Source organism: Aspergillus piperis (genome assembly GCF_003184755.1).
Source record: "Aspergillus piperis CBS 112811 unplaced genomic scaffold BO85scaffold_12, whole genome shotgun sequence".
NCBI lineage: Eukaryota > Fungi > Ascomycota > Eurotiomycetes > Eurotiales > Aspergillaceae > Aspergillus > Aspergillus piperis.
In genome coordinates, this window is record NW_020291602.1 from 494,418 (window position 1) to 513,309 (window position 18,892).

General features: G+C 49.5%; 9 protein-coding genes across 9 annotated transcripts; 4 read left to right on the forward strand and 5 right to left on the reverse strand.

Moving 5' to 3' along the window:
- Positions 1-62: 62 nt before the first annotated feature.
- BO85DRAFT_51527 (Zn(II)2Cys6 transcription factor) lies at positions 63-2,262 on the reverse strand. Its single transcript, XM_025664776.1, has one exon. It carries the CDS (start codon positions 1,839-1,841, stop codon positions 270-272), a length of 1,572 nt encoding a protein of 523 aa, XP_025514408.1. The 5' UTR covers positions 1,842-2,262; the 3' UTR covers positions 63-269.
- Positions 1,997-2,813, reverse strand: BO85DRAFT_51520 (uncharacterized protein). The gene is made up of 2 exons (XM_025664769.1): positions 2,277-2,813; positions 1,997-2,184 (listed from the first exon to the last, which is right to left on the reverse strand). Exons 1-2 carry the CDS (start codon positions 2,728-2,730, stop codon positions 2,153-2,155), a joined length of 486 nt encoding a protein of 161 aa, XP_025514409.1. The 5' UTR covers positions 2,731-2,813; the 3' UTR covers positions 1,997-2,152.
- Positions 2,430-5,306, forward strand: BO85DRAFT_450510 (putative choline transporter Hnm1). The gene is made up of 13 exons (XM_025660390.1): positions 2,430-2,873; positions 2,942-3,022; positions 3,101-3,151; positions 3,202-3,378; positions 3,429-3,617; positions 3,675-3,862; positions 3,915-3,938; positions 3,992-4,019; positions 4,076-4,288; positions 4,357-4,414; positions 4,475-4,606; positions 4,684-4,868; positions 4,944-5,306. The coding sequence occupies exons 1-13, from the start codon at positions 2,765-2,767 to the stop codon at positions 5,108-5,110; spliced, it is 1,602 nt and encodes a 533-aa protein (XP_025514410.1). The 5' UTR covers positions 2,430-2,764; the 3' UTR covers positions 5,111-5,306.
- A 90-nt stretch (positions 5,307-5,396) lies between these two features.
- BO85DRAFT_51342 (uncharacterized protein) lies at positions 5,397-6,968 on the reverse strand. Its single transcript, XM_025664707.1, has 6 exons — positions 6,909-6,968; positions 6,350-6,827; positions 6,232-6,257; positions 6,082-6,176; positions 5,969-6,026; positions 5,397-5,910 (listed from the first exon to the last, which is right to left on the reverse strand). The coding sequence occupies exons 2-6, from the start codon at positions 6,779-6,781 to the stop codon at positions 5,838-5,840; spliced, it is 684 nt and encodes a 227-aa protein (XP_025514411.1). The 5' UTR covers positions 6,782-6,827; positions 6,909-6,968; the 3' UTR covers positions 5,397-5,837.
- A 1,332-nt stretch (positions 6,969-8,300) lies between these two features.
- Positions 8,301-9,470, forward strand: BO85DRAFT_51678 (uncharacterized protein). Its single transcript, XM_025664863.1, has 3 exons — positions 8,301-8,832; positions 8,895-8,989; positions 9,064-9,470. The coding sequence occupies exons 1-3, from the start codon at positions 8,724-8,726 to the stop codon at positions 9,427-9,429; spliced, it is 570 nt and encodes a 189-aa protein (XP_025514412.1). The 5' UTR covers positions 8,301-8,723; the 3' UTR covers positions 9,430-9,470.
- A 1,397-nt stretch (positions 9,471-10,867) lies between these two features.
- BO85DRAFT_51776 (uncharacterized protein) lies at positions 10,868-11,854 on the forward strand. Its single transcript, XM_025664932.1, has 7 exons — positions 10,868-10,984; positions 11,043-11,178; positions 11,226-11,270; positions 11,323-11,448; positions 11,505-11,531; positions 11,584-11,619; positions 11,675-11,854. Exons 2-7 carry the CDS (start codon positions 11,171-11,173, stop codon positions 11,805-11,807), a joined length of 375 nt encoding a protein of 124 aa, XP_025514413.1. The 5' UTR covers positions 10,868-10,984; positions 11,043-11,170; the 3' UTR covers positions 11,808-11,854.
- A 315-nt stretch (positions 11,855-12,169) lies between these two features.
- Positions 12,170-14,333, forward strand: BO85DRAFT_450515 (COP9 signalosome complex subunit 1). The gene is made up of 4 exons (XM_025660391.1): positions 12,170-12,669; positions 12,728-12,772; positions 12,835-13,115; positions 13,172-14,333. Exons 1-4 carry the CDS (start codon positions 12,537-12,539, stop codon positions 14,186-14,188), a joined length of 1,476 nt encoding a protein of 491 aa, XP_025514414.1. The 5' UTR covers positions 12,170-12,536; the 3' UTR covers positions 14,189-14,333.
- A 696-nt stretch (positions 14,334-15,029) lies between these two features.
- BO85DRAFT_51917 (putative GPI anchored glycoprotein) lies at positions 15,030-16,246 on the reverse strand. Its single transcript, XM_025665025.1, has 3 exons — positions 15,904-16,246; positions 15,591-15,835; positions 15,030-15,515 (listed from the first exon to the last, which is right to left on the reverse strand). Exons 1-3 carry the CDS (start codon positions 16,033-16,035, stop codon positions 15,182-15,184), a joined length of 711 nt encoding a protein of 236 aa, XP_025514415.1. The 5' UTR covers positions 16,036-16,246; the 3' UTR covers positions 15,030-15,181.
- A 366-nt stretch (positions 16,247-16,612) lies between these two features.
- BO85DRAFT_51905 (putative MFS transporter) lies at positions 16,613-18,850 on the reverse strand. Its single transcript, XM_025665013.1, has 2 exons — positions 18,408-18,850; positions 16,613-18,324 (listed from the first exon to the last, which is right to left on the reverse strand). The coding sequence occupies exons 1-2, from the start codon at positions 18,657-18,659 to the stop codon at positions 16,906-16,908; spliced, it is 1,671 nt and encodes a 556-aa protein (XP_025514416.1). The 5' UTR covers positions 18,660-18,850; the 3' UTR covers positions 16,613-16,905.
- Positions 18,851-18,892: the final 42 nt, after the last annotated feature.

Sequence of the window (18,892 nt, forward strand, 5' to 3'; positions counted from 1 at the left end):
CTCCGCTCTGCCGCAGCTAATTATATATCTTGAGGTTCGGCTGTACGCTGTTAGGAATGTTTCGGTTTTTCTGGTCGATATGATTCATGATGTATTTTTGCATGTGGCCTAGTATAGTTCAACTGTGCTGATTATTTTTTTTTTTCCGCTGCGCGCCTTTTGTTTGTCCAGAGGTCTGAGTAAACATAAATGGGATTCTAGTCTATAGTATAGTCATTTCTCTCTATAAGCTTTGTGGTCTCCACCATGACAAGGCCAAACTAATCAGATCATCGGAAAAGAAACGGCCGTCGATGTACTTGGAGGTCCATCTTTTCCGGGTCCGATAGCGTATAGCATAGCACTGCATGGTGTCCATCCCCTAACATCTCCAGAGACGTGTCGCGCACACGAGCATATTCTGGAATGAAGCCTGCTACCTCACCCTCACTCTCGATAGCGACTACCTGACGCGCTAGGGTTGCGAAGAATCGAGAGTCATATGGCCCTTCGCAATGGGGCCAAGAATCAAGAAGACTTAATGCGCGTTGTCGAGTGGGGAGATCTCGACACCGAAGACTGGTCCAGCCTAGTGGAGCAATGATGCCTATGTCGGCTACTATCTTGGTGAGATCCTGGCCGTACTCTGCCCTCATGCTGTTTATGATGCGCTCGCAAAGGTCCACGAATGTTCGGAACTGTGGTAGATAGTAGTCATATACGAGCTCTGACAGGCTAAGTACGGTTTCCAGATCCACCATTAAGACGATATGGTGGAGTCTTATCGTATCCAAGCTGCGTGCTTCTTTGGTGGTCATATTAGATGGATGGATTCGCGCGCGGAATGCCTCAAAGGCCGAGATATGTTTCATTAGCTGAGTCCGTAGCTTGTGGTGCTCGACGGTGAGTTGAAGGACGTCGGCCATTGGATTGCAGAGCAATGACCGGCAGGTGGTTCGAAAGCGGAAGATGACATTTCCTAAGGGATCTAGCTTGCCTTTCACGTCCTCCAAGCTTTGGAAGTCGAATTCTTGGTTGAAAATATCAGTAGTCAAGTAGCCGTTCTGTGCTCCCAATCTAGTAACGGAGCCAGATACTTTGAAGAACGCGGATTGAGCATCCAGCTGTGCGAACGCTCGCAGAAGTGCCCTTTCGGCAGTAGATTCTTGGGCCGGCTGGAATACCTTTGACATTACAAGGGTACGTGCCTCGTTCCCCTTGCGGTTCGCCAAAACCTGAAGCCCGTTCTGGAGATGAGCGAATGCTTTTGCCCGATTGCCCTGAAGGTATTCAAAGAAAACAAAGGTGACGCAGCACATAAGCACAGCCAAGCGAGCCTGAGGATCGTTTGACTGCAGGCGTTTTTGTAGGGCAGAAATGGCCCTGTTGTACTGCTCGAGCGCGAATCGATGGTGGTCATTACGATCCAAGTCAACTTTCTGCACAAGCATTCCTCTAGCTTCGGAGTCTTGATGCAAAGCCCCTAGAGCAACAACTGCATGGCATACAGCGGTCTCCGCTTGGCTCAACTGGAGTGCCAGTCGCTGCCAAAGTTCCGAATCAAAGAATCCCACCATCCTAGGCACGGTATGTGTTTGGAAGTAGGTAAAACATCGACGTTCGTCTGAACTCATTCCGGGGAGACAGACTCGCAGCTGAAACTTTGGGCGACTAGCATTGTGCAAATGCCCGCCGACACTTGTTGGAAGTCGAGTGAAATCGTACCCATCACAGGTCCGTCCGGTGGAGGTGCAGTTCTTGCACGCTCCAGGAGCCTCATCGCATTTGATTCTTCTCGTCCGACATGTTCGACATCCAGTGCGGGACTTGGGGGCATATTTTCTTCGTCTTTTAGTTTCCATTTCGGACAGTCACGAGCAACGGGAATTCTGCAGAAGCATAAACTTGGACCCTGAGTCAGATCATCGAGCACAGTAATTAGTTAGCTCTCATCCTAGTCGGTTATGGTAACACTAGGGGCGTTGAGGCATAGCTTAGTAAGGTGATGGTGAAGCTCTGTTGGTCAATAGATCGCCACTACCAACTAAGTAGTACTTAGTATCCCTGACCGGCAGCAGTTAGTAGCGCTTACTACGCTTGGTGTCTGCCTCTCCAACCAGCATCAGTATTAATCTGCAGCAGTCAAGGCTGAGCTTATCCTGCCTCGATAAGTCTAGTTCTGTGGGGAAGGTATAGTACTAGTAGCTTTATTCGTGGAATAATCCTTGGTTTGTTCGCCTGTGTTAGCGATGCCCACAGATATATACCTGACTGAAATAATACAACCATGTACTAACTCTTGGCTGTCATAAAGAGAGATGGTTTTGCACTGTAGATGTGACGAGCACAGTATCGAGCGGAAATATAGATGAAGGAGAGCGTAGCATTAGCCTGGAATCTAATGATGAGGCTCTGGGGCACCTGATGTCCAATGGCCAATTCCCCCCCATCACCGCAAGGGAGGCGGGAGGAAGGAGGATCTTCTTTCTTTCTCCGCGACCGGCATGACTGGCCCTCTGTTCTCCACGCCAATGAGCGTGAGACTAGTCGTACTAACTCTCCGGCTTTCTGTCCGGACAACCGGTGATCTCGAAACATGTCCGGTGCTCGAGATAAGTCTTCCCCGCTTTGATAAAGTCTGATAACTGTCGTGTGTCGCTGATAAGGCGGCGGCCATGCTAAAAAGTCCATACATCTAGATCTCCATGTCCACACGAGAATGTTTTGGCACAAGTTATCCTTTGAAACCATTAATACTTAGTGCTCCTAATAGGTCATAATTAGCATGGACAATTCCATAAAATCTGCGGCGCCCATTGCCCAGTCCCTTGAGGATAAAGAGTCTGGCAATATTCGGGTCCAGAATGCAGATGAATTGCGCCTGGCGCAGATGGGTAAGTTCGATGTCACCAAAGCGTCTAGTTCCACTCATCTAACGGAATTTTTACTTGCGATACAACAGGCCATAAGCAAGAGCTGAAACGCCACTTTTCAGTATGGAGTCTCATCGGTCTGGCTGCAAATTGTACCATTTCCTGGACTGGTGAGTTACGTGCCACTACACACTTGAACAAGGGTGTATGCTGGACGCCCAAAAAGAATCTAACCTATATCTCAATAGGACTCGGCCTAGGTCTCATCACTTCCATCAACGCTGGCGGTCCCGGTGCCCGTACGGAGCCCCGTAACTCTAGAACAATGCCATGAGATTGACCTTCCCAGTTATCTACGGATTTATCCTCGTCTTTATCCTGCAATGCTTTCTGGGAACATCACTAGCGGAGTTTGTTTCTGCGTACCCAGTCGAAGGTGGGATGTATCACTGGATTGCAGCCATTGCTCCGAAACGTTACAGCAATGTGTTAAGCTTTGCGACTGGTTGGAGCACAGTGTTCGGCTGTATGAGCCTCGACAATATCTGCTAAGTCATTTGATGCTAATGTCTATAGGGATTTTTACCACTGCCTCAACGAACCTCGTGTATTCCTCGAACTTCATCGCCCTCATTGCCTTGTACAGACCCAATCTTGTTGTGCAGCCTTGGATGACTTTCGTTGCGTACCAAGGGTTCAACGTCATAACCTCTGGAATCGTCATGTTTGGCAATAAGTGGATGCCAGCAATCAACAAATTCTCGTGTTGGTATAACTTTCTCAGTTTCTGTGGCTCACCTGCTGATATGAGTGATGGAACAGTATGCTACCTTCAACTAGCCTGGTTTGCCATCCTGGTCACCGTCGCAGCTACTGCTCCCAAGCACAACGACACAGAATTCGTCTTTCGAACCTGGATAAACGAAACCGGCTGGAAGAACAATGTCGTCTGTTTTATAACGGGCCTAGTCAACCCTCTGTACAGTCTAGGCGGCCTAGATGGGATCACTGTATGTATTCCAGTTTGCGTTGCATGGAAGTAATTACTAATTAGAACTACAGCACATCACCGAGGAAATGCCAAACGTAAGTATCACACTTTAGCTCCTGATCAGAAGCTAAACTATACACTGCAACAGCCGGGAAGAAACGCTCCTTTAGCCCTAGGTACGCCAAAAGCCCTCGTTCCTCTATAATATATACTAACGCAACTGTCTTCTTAGCTTGCACACTCGCCATAGCTTTCGTCACCGGTTTCGCCTACCTTCTCAGCCTCATGTTCTCCGTCCAGGACTACGCAAGCCTCGCCGACTCCCCAACAGGTCTTCCCCTCGCAGAGCTCTTTCGCCAGGCAACCCAAAGCCGCGGAGGTGCCTTTGCCCTCGTCTTCCTTCTCTGGGTTGCAGTCGGACCATGCGTGATCGGCTCACAGCTGAGTATGACTTAACTGCCTCTTCAAGCTACGAATCAACCATTTCATATATTAACGATGTAACTCCAATAGGCACCGGGCGAATGCTCTGGGCATTTGCCAGAGACGACGGACTTCCCTTCTCTAAGTTGTACGTCCCACACCAACTAACCCATTAACCCTGGACCACAGACACTAACCATATCCCAAGTTGTTCCAAAGTCAACAAACGATTCGGAGCTCCCGTCAACGCCCAGCTATGCGTGGGTATCATCATTGCACTTTTAGGCTGTATCTACCTTGGTTCCAGCACCGCATTCAACTCGATGATGAGTTCTGCTGTGTACGCACCCCATCACTCCCCCGCAACCCCTTATACATCAAGCGAAAGTCCCCCATAATACTGACCTGCACCCGCAGAACAATCAACAACATCGCCTACCTCGTCCCCATCCTCACAAACGTTCTCCTTGGTCGCAAAACCATGCACCGTGGCCCATTCTCATTAGGATACGTATCAGGAATGACGGTCAATATTATCACTGTTGCATGGCTGGTCTTTGCAATTGTGTTTTTCTCGTTCCCTTATGATATGCCTGTTACTGGTGAGTTCTATGTTATACTTTTAGCCTAATTTGTGTTGATATCGAAACTTATCCGTGCTAACTTCTACATGACAGCCTCGAATATGAATTATACGTGTGTATGTGTCGGTGGGTTCCTGCTGCTGGAGCTATTGTGGTGGATTGTGGCGGGAAAGAAGTATTCGAGACGGATGGAGAAGGTAAGGGAGGAAGAGAAGAACGCCTCGCAGGCGGTGGTGGTTGATCTTGTGGGGAAGAGCTGAGTTTGTGGTTTGGTTTTTTGTCTTGCATGGATTGACCGAGCTTTAGTCAAGTTTGAATTTATGATCTATGATTGTGTATTTATTAGGAATAATCGGGATGTTCTGGACTATGATACTGCATGTGCCCCGTACATGCATATATGGCTATTTATGGCCATTGAGGTTAATTTAAATCCTTGACGCTAAATAAAGTATACTGTGCATATGCATTGCGGATGGCGGGAGAAAGTCGATGTAATAACGTCGCAATTCTTGCATGCCTGCAGTGCAAGGTGGCTGACGTGTTGGAAAGTCAAGTCATGATTGTTCTGAGTACTGAGCTAGAAGTCAATTAAACGCCCATATCCGCAATAGGAAATATGGCGGCCACATATAGCGTCCGATGGACGAATTGTGGAAAAGATGATTAGCGGTCTCCAAGCCTCTCAGAGCTTCGATCCTTCAATTTCAGTTTTGTAAGCAAGACGGCCCCTTCAGCTGCAAGTGAAGATGCATCTGCTACCGTCCAGATGAATGGGGTAAACTTTGCGCATTAATATATAGCAGCTCAAAGGCTGCATTAGTGCTATCGCTTGTCTAGTCGATTTCGACCCTACATTTGCAGGGGTTGTTGTCCCTACTTGGATCGTCACCCAATGCAATAATTATCCGAGGCAGGCGTTAACATCGTCGAGTCCGTTATATCAAATAGGTGTAGCTAGATATTGAGTTCAGTGATATGCTGAGATTAACACAGTCTCCCGAATAAGAAATCTTTGACGACTGGTGAGCTGGAAAATTCAGGGTTCAAGAGGACACAGCTATGCCGATTGATGTTAGCTATCAGCCACGGACAAAAACCATGTTCCTGCTGCTTACTTCAAGAAATATTCCAATCCAACCCTGCGGGACTCAAGAAACGAAGGGCGAAATTTGACTGGGTGTCATCCGTCAGTCAGCCTCATGACTCGTGTGGATTGTCTCAGACGTACATATAACGCTCTTGGGAGGAAGAGGAGGTAAGGCATTCTTCGCATGTGGGAAGGATGCCACCAATCGTTGTCGCAAGTCGTCGAATTCGGAGTATCTAGGAACAGAAATATTAGCAAAGACCAACGATTGAGTGCATTTCCCAAGATCACCTTAAGCGAACAGTGATGGGACCACCCTACAAGTCATTAGCGCATAGATCTCCTAAGAGCATGGTGAGATAGCATCGCATAGCAATGACGAGAGCCTGGAGAGAGAACGCTGACGTACATCCAGTGTCTGTATCCTGCAATTCCACACGACATAGGATCCGATGCCCGTCTTGCCTTGTACGACGACATGATCATCGACAACCACACTTTTCGCCCACAAACCACGACTAGTCTCGCAATCTGGATCCTCTGTATGGTCCTCTAATGTAATTCCTGGCGCCTGGTCGAGAGAGATGTGTGAAGCCCTGGATGCGTTTCTATGGTGGCTCCAATACGGCGGAACTATGCCGGACACCGGACGGTCCTTATTCGAAAGGTCCTGTGCCCGAGGAAGAATCGATCCGTTGCTCACAGCGACCCCGTCGGAGAGGGACGCAGCTATAGTATCATTGTTTATGATGTCCGAAGGAGGGGACGAGGATTGGGTAGGTGAGGAAGGGCGAGGCTGGTGCGGAGGCACGGAGGCGATGTCCTCATTCGCTGGCTCCATCCATCTAGATATTCGGTGGACGGGACAAATGCGAGCCTGGCTGTCACTAATAATAGGTTGGTAAACGGCGTGCAACCACGAAAGAGGAGATGAGTGGCGGGGGATGGCTAAATGTTTGGTCACATACGGGAATTACTAGTGAAGCTTGCTGGTACAACAGGAGGTCTGTGTACTGCGTTTCAAAGCCACAGGGTGTCAGCCCGGGTTTAGGTCAGGTATAGCTCGGTATGATACCCGAGAGTGAGAGAAGCGGAGACTCTGAAAGGAGGGGAAAGGGATGTTGATAAGATAGAATGTCTCAGATGGGGAAGGGATTGCTGCTTGAAGCCCATGGACTGACGATCGATATCAAGCCATTGCACCGGCCACGCTCCGTGTTCCGAAAGGAGCCAACGGGGATCACGGGACCACGTCGCCCAACGCCTTCCCAGAAGGAGCGAGTCATGTGCTGCTTATCTAGCACCCGCAAAGACATACAGTACTGTAGTTACTGTAGTAGGTCTGTTCGGTATGGGTGAAAGTATGATAAATTACCACGAGACATCTAGTTCGAAGGTTATGCTTTTTGTTTGAAAGAGATCTCCATTCTGCATCAAAAATGAGACCCAAAAAAAAGGTCACGCAGGAAGCTTTCTTTGTGCAGCAGAAGCAAGACTCAAAACCTCTCAGGATTAGGCTAGTTAATCTGGATAATCCAATTCCGGCCGCATTATTTCCCGCTAGCCAATTTGGCGCAGACTAGTTCATTCCTCCTAGTCCCAACTAGGGCTAGTGACCAGGGTCCACGCTAGAAAAAGCCAAGAGTAGCCTTGCCCAATCAGGCATTCTCCAGTAATGGAGGATCGCCCAGTCGGTGTCCTTCAACTGAGACAATGCGGGTTCCCTCCCCCCAATCCTGCTCCAGCCGAGGTGCGGTTGCTTTCCCCGTCCCCGTCGGCTGTCAGCCATCTGGAGAGATTCACCCTATCAACTGGGTCTCTTTCTGAGACATCCTCACACCATCAGAGGCTGGTCTGCTGCTTTCTGTTCCATGCAGAAGTCAGGCGCGCTGGCAAATTCTCCCAAACCTGCAGTCAATGGCTGAACGATAACTAAACATAGCAGCAAAGCAAGCAGGGAGGAAAGAGGGGCCATGTTACCTGACAGGCTAAATCGATATTGCAACCCGCCAACGAGGGTTCAGACAGAAACTTAGTCCTATCTGCTATCGTACTGTATGGAGCTTTTGCTAGATGACTTTCCAATCGGCTAGTGGTACCAACTCGACCGGACTCTCTTCCGGCATTTCTTGTCTTGCTCCCTCGCCTCTGTCTTCAACCTGTTTTGGCCCCGTCGTTGTCATTGCCCCCGGTGGGTAAAGAGTCATACGGTCAATGGGACCGGACTCCAGTCATGAAAAGAAAAGAAGAAAGATGGAGACTAGCCACTCACTTAGCTCTTGCCAACCCGGCCTGGAATTTGATGGCTGGATCCAGAAGAAGCCGTCTGGAGCTTTAGGGAACTGATAGCGCCGCCACCACCCCAAGCTGACCTCGCGTAACGGGCGAAAAGTAGTACGGTGTGCGTGAATACTTATACCGAGCTTGGAGCGCCAGCTTTTTCACTATTTATCGCTTGCCCTCTTGGCTTTCTAATCTCTTTTCTCTCGGTTCTCTCTCTGGCAGTTCTGAGCTCTTGCTAATTTCCTATTTGAGTTCCCCGTTGTTGATATCACTACCAGCTCACTCCATCAAATTGGCATACTACCTGTCCAAAACTCTACTACACTTCAAGCTGCTTTAGACTGAACACGTATGTGCGAGACTATCATATCTCCCAGATTCCCATTCATTAGTTACAGAGATCAACACTGACATCTTGCATCATCTTCACAGTTCAAGGTCCTTTCTTTCAGTATCCCTCAAGTTCCGCTGTTGTACCCACCGCTTTTACGCCACTCGATATGCTTCTCCTCCGTCCCCTCATTGCTATAACCTCCGTGGTTGGCCTGGTTCTCTCGCAAAACACCTCCTCCTCCATTGACCCCAATAGCGTCCCGATCGAAACAAGAAGTATGTTCTCTCTGCAGGCAATACTATGGTGCCAAATGTCTCATCTAACTGTGTAACGATAGACCAATGGTGTCAGGCTCAGACCTCGTCATGTCCATTACTATGTTATCAGTTGCCAAACACATCGGGCTCACCCAAAGAAAACACATGCGACGCTGTGAGTGCGAATGATAAACCTATTATCTATCCAATGTACTTCATCTTGACTGATGCAATGAGGTCTAAATGCAGAAAACTCTCAAATACCAGTGCATCTGTGGCAATGGCCTGAGTCCCAACTCATCTCAGTACTCGCAGACCATCCCATACTTTATTTGCACTGAAGAGAATGACGAATGTGTCACTAAATGCAATGGTGACTCGAGCTGCCAGTCAAACTGCCGGTCTCAGCACCCCTGTGGTGCACAGGACCCCAAGCGTGTAAACGTGACGTCCACCGCTGCTTCCACTACTGCCGCAGCCACAACTTCCCTTCCGCCATTTACTGGAGTCCCTGATAAGGGAGCAGCAGCCAGGCCGTCGACTGACCTTGGGCAGGTATATGGCCTGGTTGTAGTTGTGGGAGCTTTCCTGGCTGGGTTTACAACATTGCTTTGAGACCAGGCTACCAGTCAGTATGAAGTTTATGCCATCTCTACCAAGTCCAAGATTGGAACATTTGTAACGGGGCATGCCACATTTATGTAATAGTCACTTTTCGCGCATGATTTGTTGATCTCTGAAATATTCTTCTTTCTTCACTGAGAGCGCTCGCAGCTAATTGATGGGGGCGTCTTCTTTCAAAGTCGACACAAGTTATGTAATGGGAATTCATGAGACCATCCACTCTTTCCAGATCTAATAGAGACTTTGATCCAGGCGTGCTACATTTGAGGCAGTAGTGCGCAGTTTCTGATGTCCAAATGAGATACAAACAATTTACCCAGCTGGGAGTAAAAGGCTGCAGGGGATGGCATCGACTGGTAGCTATGTTGCGAGACGAGCGACTGTTTATCCCCGAAAGGTATCCCTGGGCATTTGTTGCTTTTGAATCAGAAAGCAGCAGTATGGTGAAGACACAGTGAGTCGAGTTTGGAGTGGAGATGTACCGCGCGATGGTCATTTACACATTCTTACACTCCTTGGAAGAAGAATTCTCCACCTTCTGCTCTTAATGTACTGATACTATTCTTCCTGGGACCTTCTACCAAGAAGAGGATCACTGTCGACGACTGGGACGAGAATTCCCCAACTCTTACTTGCCCCTCTTTACCACAAAGCATGGCTTATGTGCATCTTCTTCTCAGAGAGGTCAACAACATCCGCACTCAGAGCAACAACAACCTCTCTTCTCCAAGTATTGGCAGCAATTGTCCCCGCTTCTTTCCTATCTTGCATTCACTCTTCCAATGTGTTCAGCAACTTCTTTGGGCAACTCACAACACTGGCGGGTCTGCGGTTGGCCGGGGCAGGTCACCCCAGTGTTCCTGCCAATTTAGTCGACACGGAACCCATTCACTTCTTCCTTTGCAACACCTTTCCTTGCGCTGATTCTGTTTCCCCCTCGATGACAGTCTTCTACTTCTCCCACACATCGAAAGGACTTAATCCATTTATTTCATCTCCGGCTACTACTCGTGTCTCTTCATCACCCCTTGTTTCTTAAGGCTATCTCTCATCTTATAACAACCTTCCATTTAATCTTGAGTCTGTGAGAACGAGCAATAACCGCCAAACTGCTCTTTGCCTTGCCTTGTGTCTGACCATCTTATCGTCGTCTTTGAGGTTAGGCCTCGTGGGTTTCGCTTTCTGTTACAAACAACATGCCTGGTGACCGCGTAAGAGCAGTGCTCATCATCAGTTATAATCCTACTCTAATAGCTACTTTAGGGATCCCGTTTCTGTCGTTTCTGCTTGAGACCTGGACACGAAGATACGCAATGTAACTTCCTCACACTTTGCCGGGGCCTATATGAACTTGTACGTTGGACTGGCTGTTACAGCGCGGCTACTAATCCTCATGCAGTCTCTCATGATATCACACCAGCCTGGAACCAGAGTGAACCTCACGGAAACTCAAAGAGCTCTCGATAGGATCGTGACCCGTCGCAACAGAAACAGACGACGAGCAATCAGACGGCGCGAGCGTGTTCGAGCAAGAATGACAGATGTTGTAAGTACTCCGTGAGCTGAATTGTCAATATTGCACAGTGCTGAGTACATCTGTTCAGGCGAGACGTGGAAATCATGCTCTAAATATTGTATGTACTCTGCAGCTATTTGACAGGGACTAGCCATGACTTTATGCTAAGGCCATCTGATGTAGAGCCGACGCGGTCCTATACATGCTGTTGCAACAATGCCCAGGTAAGATATATGATTCTTTCCTGGAATATGGTGACTGATGAGATAAGTGTTCCATCAAGCATGCTTAGACTGCCTGCTATTCCCCCAGCTGCGTAGGTGGTCCATAATCCTTATTCCATGTTCTCACTAACTAAGCTGGTTAAGACTGACCTCTGGCCCCGCGAATGCCCAAGCCATTCCAGCGGAAGAAATGACGTTGCCTGCGCACCACCTACCGAGCCGACCTGCCCCTGAGGCAGAGAGTGTATCATCAGTCCCCACTGCAACTAGGTATGTTGTTTCGAAGCCAAGCTACTCGAAAAATGATTATCTGACTGTTGTATTAGTGACACTGACGTGACGATGGGTGTCGAGTAAGTATAATCCCAGTCTTTGGTGCCGATCTCCGTAATAACACTCCAGAAGAGACCTTGAAATCAGTACAAACGCTACAGATGCCAGGTAGGGCCCCATATAGTGTATGGTAGAGAATTATACTGATTGCAATTCTCTCTAGTCGGTCACAATCTGCGGATGATCTGATCGTTCTCGATACGCTCGACACAGCCGATGATTTCGTGGTGATGAACTCAAGTCAGACTAACGAGATAATCGAAAATCACTGCACAGAGTTGTTTACTATTGTGTAGCAAGGCCTGTTGTGACTGCCTCTTCGCAGTGTTTCTAGGGCTTTTAGTGGGGACATGGAGTGTTGCGAACCTAATGGTAACGCAGAACAGCTGTCAACCACTGCAAGGGGTATTTGGGAGAGACATTGTATCTAAAGATACAGCCTGAAAAAATTTACTATATCGGGTGTGACTATCTAGGTACGACCAGTAATTATGTAGTAACTGGAGACCAGTTAGTATGCAGGCACTGGCCTGATGGTGGCCTGAGGAATAATGTAGGGATAGCTACAAGGCGGTCATGAAGGCGGTAAATGCAGCCTAGGCAGCTACGTCGATAGATCGGGCCAAATGATGCGGCCGTCGGTGACCTTTGCGATAGATCATCTCACCCGCACATCCCACCTTGCCGGCTTGCATACTGCTGTTTTAATTTGCAGATTGCGCTTCATACTACTGAGTGGCCGACCTTGCTGGATCATCATATATGAACTTGGAAGAAGCCGTTCCTTGACATCCGCAGACGCCTACGCCTTAAAGACCCGCTCGTTCTCCACTTCGCCTCTACCTGTGCGGCGTTATCACGCCTGATTTACTGCATTCCAACGTCAGGAGTTTCGTGGATACTCGACTACACATCCCGGAGGCTACGGACCGAACAAGTCTCTCCATACGATTTGCTCTTGGCCCCATACATCGTTCTATATTACCTCGCGTGTCAGTAGCCGAAAGCCGCACGGAATTGACGACATGGATTACACACAGTCAGACCCTTTCTATGGGGCTGTTCCAGCTCAAAGTGCTGGGTCAGTCACTGGTGCCGGGGGCGTGGACTTAGAGTCTTTGGGTGGAAATGTAGCAGGTCCTCTGGTGAAAGTTGATGGTATGTTGGCTCTGTTGGATTGATCCAAAGGAACAGCGATGAATAACTCATTTTCCAGATCCGCCTAAGTTCGAACTCGAGTCATATATTGCGAACTACACCGGTACGTTACGCCTCAGAGCACACGCGCTCCTTGCTGTGGCTAACCCCGCTTCTTTCTCCTAGGCCGAACCAGATTCAGTCGACTGTTCCTCATAGGCACATGCTCCACTTATCTCTCTGTCGAGGCATTGAAGGCCGCAGTTGCAGAAGCCAAGGGCGGCAGGGATGTTTCCAGATACGAAAATGCAGTTCGGGCACTTGCCGAAGTTGCACCCGGTGACCCTGAGGCAACGCTTGATACAAACTGGGTGGATCATATGAAGAAGTCTGTCAAGGCGGAAACAGATCGACTAGAACACGAGCTCAGAGGCTATAAGAACAACCTGATCAAGGAGAGCATAAGGGTACGTTAAGATGACTCTGGTGAGGTGACTGGAAACCGTTTTCTAACTGCTTATAGATGGGCAACGAAGACCTCGGGCAACATTACAATCAGATAGGTGACCTTGTGTCGGCTTCCAAAGCATACTCTCGTATGAGGGACTATTGTACCACACCAACACACATTGCGTCGATGCTGTTCAAGATTATTAATGTCGCAATTGAGCGCGGCGACTGGCTCAATGTGCAGACGAATGTGCACCGGCTACGCAATCTGCAATCGAAACAGGAGGAGCAAGCCAAAAACGAGCCCAAGATGTCTGCTGCGCTGGGCCTTTCCCAGCTACACTCTGGTGCATATGTGGATGCTGCGAACAGCTTCTTGGCCACCGATCCGAGCTTAGGAGACTCTTACAACGAAGTACTCACATCAAACGACGTTGCAGTCTACGGTGGGCTCTGCGCGCTGGCATCAATGGACCGCAATGAGCTACAACGTCGCGTCCTCGACAACAATTCATTCCGCAACTTCCTTGAGCTGGAGCCGCACATCCGCCGGGCGATCTCATTCTTCTGCAACTCTAAATTCCGAGCCTGCCTTGAGATTCTAGAAGCCTACAAGGCCGACTACCTCCTCGACGTCCACCTACAGCGCCATGTCAAGACACTGTTCACGCGCATCCGCACAAAGTCCATCCAACAGTATCTCGTACCCTTCAGCCGCGTGACCCTCGAATCCATGACGAAAATGTTCGCCCCGGGAGTCATAGGCGGCCAAGCAGACCCCACAGACTCCAACTCTCCCTTCGTGCAGGAGCTCATCGAACTGATTCAGGATGGAACTCTCGACGCGCGCATCGACTTGGAAAAGAAGGTGCTGGTCTCCAACCAGGTCAATCTGCGCACTGACGTCCAGCAGTCCATCCTGGATAGTTTGGATAATTACATCCGCGAAGCACATATTCGTGTTCTGCGAACTAACATTATCCAAGCTGGACTGGAAGTCCGTTCAGACGAGCGACGACCGAGAGATGACCGGGGAAAGGGCGGGGATACCTTTGGCAATTTCCTTCCGCGCGGTCCGGGGGTCATGTAATGCTACTAGCCAGTTAGTTAGCCAGCCAGCCAGTCAGCTGATGAATGAGATACGACAAAGATTATCAAATTACCACTAGCTATTTGAGATACCTTCTCTTGTACCACAACCATCTTGTATGGTTCACATAATGCGAAAGAAGTAGGTTAATCGATTCACTTTCTCAGCCATGTTGATATGTGGGGAGACATAGCACGTGAGATATATCTATTACAGAAAACTAGTTTCTCCAAGGACAGTACTTTATTTCTTGTACTTCATGAGTACTGAAGGATTTTTGTAGTGTGAAAGATTGGAGTGGCTCCTATTCGCGTTCTCAAATAGAGAGAAAAACACCTTTGTTTGGATCTGATGCCGAGAAACACATCAGGTCATTGAGTACTTTAGTACTGTTGGTAACACAATACGATCCTCATCCGGTCATTTCCTAGGACTAAGACGATTGTAAGTTGTGTATTTGCTCTTCGCTTTTTATGCACGTGATGTAAGGTGTGTCTAATGTCTATAGTGGATGTTGGTTTGTGTGAACTAGAAGTAGATGAAGGAGGTCTTGTTGGGACATACATATAGTATAATATGGAACTTCTTCCCTGAATATTATCAAAGTATACAACTACTGACAGAGTGTAAGCATATCTCAACTTGGATGGTATCAATTGACATGATAATATTGAGGTGATTAGAATCATAATAAACACATCAATAAGGGTAGTAGTAATAGTAGTAGTAAATAGATAGACATATAGAATAAAAAAAAAGAAAAAAAAAAGAAACCATTCTTCACTTGTGGTACATGATCATCAATGAACCCAGCCACATTTTCCCATCCAGCTTGCGCGCAGTTCTAAATGTAGGGTTTTATATGCTGACATTGTGTAGTTTATGTTGTATATCCTTTTTCCGATATACTATGATACCTGCTTCGTTTTCCACTTATGGAACACTCACATCTCTACTTCCACAGCTCATCCACATTACCTATATGGGTACTGTTTAAGCCATAGCCAGAGCAACCATCATGGCAGCACCACCAGCAACCCACTGGCTAGCGCCAGTAGCAAACGCACCACTGTCACTGGTGGTAGTAGCAGCACCGGTAGAGGCGGCAGAAGAAGAAGAGCCAGAGGCATCACCCGTAGCAGAGGCGGTGGAGGCACCACCGGTAGCAGTGCCAGTGGCAGAGGCAGTAGAAGTGATGGTGATGGGGACCTTGTTAAGCTGAGTGGTGGTAACACCGCTGGATGAGGAAGTCTGGGTGTCAATGTTGTAGGTGAAGGCACAAGAAGCGACAGTGGTGCCGGTGAAGGAGCAGGTGGCCTGTTGGGAGCTGTTGTTTTGTCTGGTAAGTATACAGACAGATATTAAATGGAATTGTGGGGGTCAGGCATGTGGGTTAGCTTACAATTGGTTACCGGAGGAACTGAAGGCCCAGGTGCTGCTGCCGACGGTCAGGGTCTCGCCGCTGTCGGGGATGTTGCAGCTGTCGTTGAAGTCATCGTCATCATCATCGTCAGAGCTGGAGGCGGTGGTAGCACGCTTGACGACGGCGGCGCTGGTGGTTGCGGCGGTGGCAGCGGGAGAGCTGGTCACGGAGGCGCTGGCTGTCGCCGGGCAGTTGATGACCAGGGTGGTGAGGTCGCCGCCAGTCTAGAGTGAGAGTTAGATCTGGAGAAGCATAAGATGGCGAGAAGGGGGGGTGTTTGGAGAAGACGTACGGTTCCAATCAGCTTGGCGTTGTAGTTCTCGCCGCTGGCGGAGGAGGGCCAGAGGACCGAGATGACATCGTCAGCGACGACGGTGGAGGCAGTGGCCAGGAGGGCCAGAGAGGTAGTCAATTGGAGACGCATGATGTGTGATTATATGGCTGAATTAGGGAGGAGGGTATATAGGGTTGTATGTATGTGAGGACTTAGGGAGAATGAGGAAAAAAAGGAGGATGAGAGTTGATTTGGATTGAGACTGTCTTGGAACATGTTCGCTGGGCATGGCGAGGTAAATAAAGGCCCGTCAGGATGGGGTCGAGGGCCATGGGGGCGAAATCCATTTTTTTCCCTCTCCCCTGGCGTGTTGGAAGGCAGACGGGCAAATGGCGGCGAGGCTGAGAGGGTTGGAGATGGACAGGGTCTGGCATCAAGCGCTGTTGGGGGCGCAGTCAAACATCGCAGTGCAATTGCCCAATTGGCCATAGCCAGGAAGCAGACCCTCTCGCACTAATGGGCGCTGAGAAACTAACAACACAGCCTAGAGAAGAACCTGTAAGCGCTGACGGATGGAGGCTTTTGGATGTGGTGGTGGTGGTTGTCTGGTGGAGCTGCTGATGGAGCCGGGGAAATTAGATGGATCGAGGATCTCCCTCAAGATCATGACAAGAGTTCTTCCGCGCCCTCGAAACCAAATAGTAATTTGGATTCATAGTACAAGAGTTTTCCTTTTGGTTCATTCTCACTTCTCCTGATTCTCTCCGTGAAACGGAGGCACGGCAGCCAAACTGGGGCCAGACGTGGGGGCCGAAATTCTTCGTTTCAAAGCGCCGCAACAAACAAAAAACTCATTACTAGACTAGATATTTAGTCGAACTGAGCCACGGTAGACTACAGGCGCCGGCTGCGGCTCATCGTTCAAGCTAAACAAAACCCATACTAATTCTTCTAGCAGGCGGGCTACTGCATTGAATCCTTGTCTCCTAGACAAAGAAACACATAACAATGGAGACGCTACTACACACCGAACCCAGCTGGTCCGGCGGATCGTGAGTGCCCAATGAATCCACTCACCAGGCCTGCCAGCAGCAATGCCCCATTGAACCCAGCCATGATGTAGAACGGTGCTCCCGACGACAGCACATCGAACAAGAGCCCACCCAGCTTGGTCAAGAGCAGGATACCCGCTCCACCGTACAGGGAATATACCCCAGCAATTGAGCCCTTCAGGTGCGAAAGATGCCGCTCTTTCCGGCCGGGACGATGGGCCACGAGTGGTCGGTCTTCTCCGTGCTCCTCTTCCTCGTCGTCGACTGGGTTGTTCTCGTTTTCCTCCTCATCCTCACCCTCATCTTCGCTGGGTTCACTCGGTGAACTCCACCAGTGGTCTTCCACCCTACCTACCTCGCTCAAACTGAGAATACCGCTGCTCAGCACTGATAGACTGCAGACAATCGCTCCAATTTGGCTGATACCAACCAAGCCCATCACTACAAATACACCGGGGCTGCCATTCTCCCCACTGAATTCCGGACTGGGCAGCAAGGCAAACGTGGTATAGCCCACAAGGCCGGCAAAGCAAGCTGCCAAAAGCGGCACGTGACGGCGTCGCGATCGCTCCGATAGATAGCCGAAGGCTGGCGCTGCAAGCAGCGCGACTAGCTGAGAGACCCCTGTCAGAATCGAAGCGAGCACATAGGCTTTATGGCATGACTTTTTTAGATCGCCAGGGTTCTCAGCCTCGCCATCTTGGTTCCCGCACAGCCCCGACATGCGATAATAATGGTTAACAGCGAGCGGGATGAACAGCGAGATCCCCACGGACGACGCCCGCGCCACGAATCCGCCCAAGTAGCCCAGAAAAATATCTGAATTTCGGAATCCCAAGGCGAACGCAATGCCCAGCTGCTCGAGGTATGGCAATTGGAATTTGCGGGCATACGAACACGCCTCGCCGCTATCCGGCGTCCCGCGCCGACGTGCGGACCACAGCGAGCTCCATGACTTGCCCTCTTCTCCGGGGAGGTTTCTCAGCCCAAAGAAACAGAGGATACTGATGACTAGAGATACCACAGCCACAAGATAGTAGCTGCGCTGGATAGCTTCCGCAGGGGAAAGTCCTGATTGCTGGAACCGAGCTGGAAGGGGCAAGAAGATGACGAGAGCAACGAGCGCGCCACATCCCGCGCACATGCCTACATATCCAGCCAGTCGGGAGGATGAGCTCTTACTCGTCCGGGAGTCTGATGTAGAATGATGCTGTGATGATGAGTGTGAGCCGGCTACGGCTGGAAGAACGGCTGTGACCATTGTTGATACTGCGGCGCCTCCAAGACTGAACAACAGCCTTCCCAGGAGTAACTGGGGGTAGACATTTTTCGCTTGAACGAAGAGGACCAAGGCAAGCGCCACAATAGCATAGCCGGTAGTGCAGACCTATGTAATAGACACAATGTATGAGAAGATTTACAACAAGTGAACTGGCTTGGGGGGTAAATAGCAACGGGGTGAGCGCTTACATGACGGACGCCGATGCGATCCGACAGCACTCCCCACAAGGGGCAGGCGACCAGGGCAAGCAGTTCGTCGGCAAAGCCCAAGGTTCCGACCGCATCACCTTCTCCGTCACGGAGTCCAATTAATTCCGTGACGACGAATGAGATGGACGAGTTGATGAAGACCAGGAATGCAATCGAGAATGGACACACGCCAAGCAGGTAGGTCCATGTTTGCACGCGGCTGGCCGTGAATAGTGTCCGTGGAGAAGCCATGGTGAGAATAGTCTAGACAGGGGAGAGGGAACGTTAGCTCATTCCGGCTTGGATGGATGTCCAAACTAATGGAGCGGTTCTGTCGAGCTGCTTGAGCTTTATCCAGAGCCCGTCCAACAGTTTATTTGTACTGTCTGATTGATATGATCTGGACTTTCCGTCCATCGAAGCTGATAATCGGTGACCGATGACGGAGCTGTCAATCACACCGGATGCCGGCCAGCTCTCCGTCA

What these genes read in the sequence shown, in the direction of transcription:
- BO85DRAFT_51527 (XM_025664776.1), bottom strand. Translation starts at nt 1,841, where the DNA reads ATGGAAACTAAAAGACGAAGAAAATATGCCCCCAAGTCCCGCACTGGA.
- BO85DRAFT_51520 (XM_025664769.1), bottom strand. Translation starts at nt 2,730, where the DNA reads ATGGTTTCAAAGGATAACTTGTGCCAAAACATTCTCGTGTGGACATGG. An exon ending in TCTCTTTATGACAGCCAAGA is followed by an intron (nt 2,185 to 2,276) that starts GTTAGTACATGG and finishes CCACGAATAAAG; the next exon opens with CTACTAGTACTATACCTTCC.
- BO85DRAFT_450510 (XM_025660390.1), top strand. Translation starts at nt 2,765, where the DNA reads ATGGACAATTCCATAAAATCTGCGGCGCCCATTGCCCAGTCCCTTGAG. An exon ending in AAACGCTCCTTTAGCCCTAG is followed by an intron (nt 4,020 to 4,075) that starts GTACGCCAAAAG and finishes CTGTCTTCTTAG; the next exon opens with CTTGCACACTCGCCATAGCT. An exon ending in GGACTTCCCTTCTCTAAGTT is followed by an intron (nt 4,415 to 4,474) that starts GTACGTCCCACA and finishes CCATATCCCAAG; the next exon opens with TTGTTCCAAAGTCAACAAAC.
- BO85DRAFT_51342 (XM_025664707.1), bottom strand. Translation starts at nt 6,781, where the DNA reads ATGGAGCCAGCGAATGAGGACATCGCCTCCGTGCCTCCGCACCAGCCT. An exon ending in GCAGGATACAGACACTGGAT is followed by an intron (nt 6,258 to 6,349) that starts GTACGTCAGCGT and finishes AATGACTTGTAG; the next exon opens with GGTGGTCCCATCACTGTTCG. An exon ending in GGATTGGAATATTTCTTGAA is followed by an intron (nt 5,911 to 5,968) that starts GTAAGCAGCAGG and finishes CAATCGGCATAG; the next exon opens with CTGTGTCCTCTTGAACCCTG.
- BO85DRAFT_51678 (XM_025664863.1), top strand. Translation starts at nt 8,724, where the DNA reads ATGCTTCTCCTCCGTCCCCTCATTGCTATAACCTCCGTGGTTGGCCTG. An exon ending in CGTCCCGATCGAAACAAGAA is followed by an intron (nt 8,833 to 8,894) that starts GTATGTTCTCTC and finishes GTGTAACGATAG; the next exon opens with ACCAATGGTGTCAGGCTCAG. An exon ending in AAGAAAACACATGCGACGCT is followed by an intron (nt 8,990 to 9,063) that starts GTGAGTGCGAAT and finishes GTCTAAATGCAG; the next exon opens with AAAACTCTCAAATACCAGTG.
- BO85DRAFT_51776 (XM_025664932.1), top strand. An exon ending in CCTGCTATTCCCCCAGCTGC is followed by an intron (nt 11,271 to 11,322) that starts GTAGGTGGTCCA and finishes AAGCTGGTTAAG; the next exon opens with ACTGACCTCTGGCCCCGCGA. An exon ending in GACGTGACGATGGGTGTCGA is followed by an intron (nt 11,532 to 11,583) that starts GTAAGTATAATC and finishes ACACTCCAGAAG; the next exon opens with AGACCTTGAAATCAGTACAA.
- BO85DRAFT_450515 (XM_025660391.1), top strand. Translation starts at nt 12,537, where the DNA reads ATGGATTACACACAGTCAGACCCTTTCTATGGGGCTGTTCCAGCTCAA. An exon ending in ATATATTGCGAACTACACCG is followed by an intron (nt 12,773 to 12,834) that starts GTACGTTACGCC and finishes TCTTTCTCCTAG; the next exon opens with GCCGAACCAGATTCAGTCGA. An exon ending in TGATCAAGGAGAGCATAAGG is followed by an intron (nt 13,116 to 13,171) that starts GTACGTTAAGAT and finishes AACTGCTTATAG; the next exon opens with ATGGGCAACGAAGACCTCGG.
- BO85DRAFT_51917 (XM_025665025.1), bottom strand. Translation starts at nt 16,035, where the DNA reads ATGCGTCTCCAATTGACTACCTCTCTGGCCCTCCTGGCCACTGCCTCC. An exon ending in ACGCCAAGCTGATTGGAACC is followed by an intron (nt 15,836 to 15,903) that starts GTACGTCTTCTC and finishes CTCTCACTCTAG; the next exon opens with ACTGGCGGCGACCTCACCAC. An exon ending in AGTTCCTCCGGTAACCAATT is followed by an intron (nt 15,516 to 15,590) that starts GTAAGCTAACCC and finishes ACAAAACAACAG; the next exon opens with CTCCCAACAGGCCACCTGCT.
- BO85DRAFT_51905 (XM_025665013.1), bottom strand. Translation starts at nt 18,659, where the DNA reads ATGGCTTCTCCACGGACACTATTCACGGCCAGCCGCGTGCAAACATGG. An exon ending in ATCGCATCGGCGTCCGTCAT is followed by an intron (nt 18,325 to 18,407) that starts GTAAGCGCTCAC and finishes TCTATTACATAG; the next exon opens with GTCTGCACTACCGGCTATGC.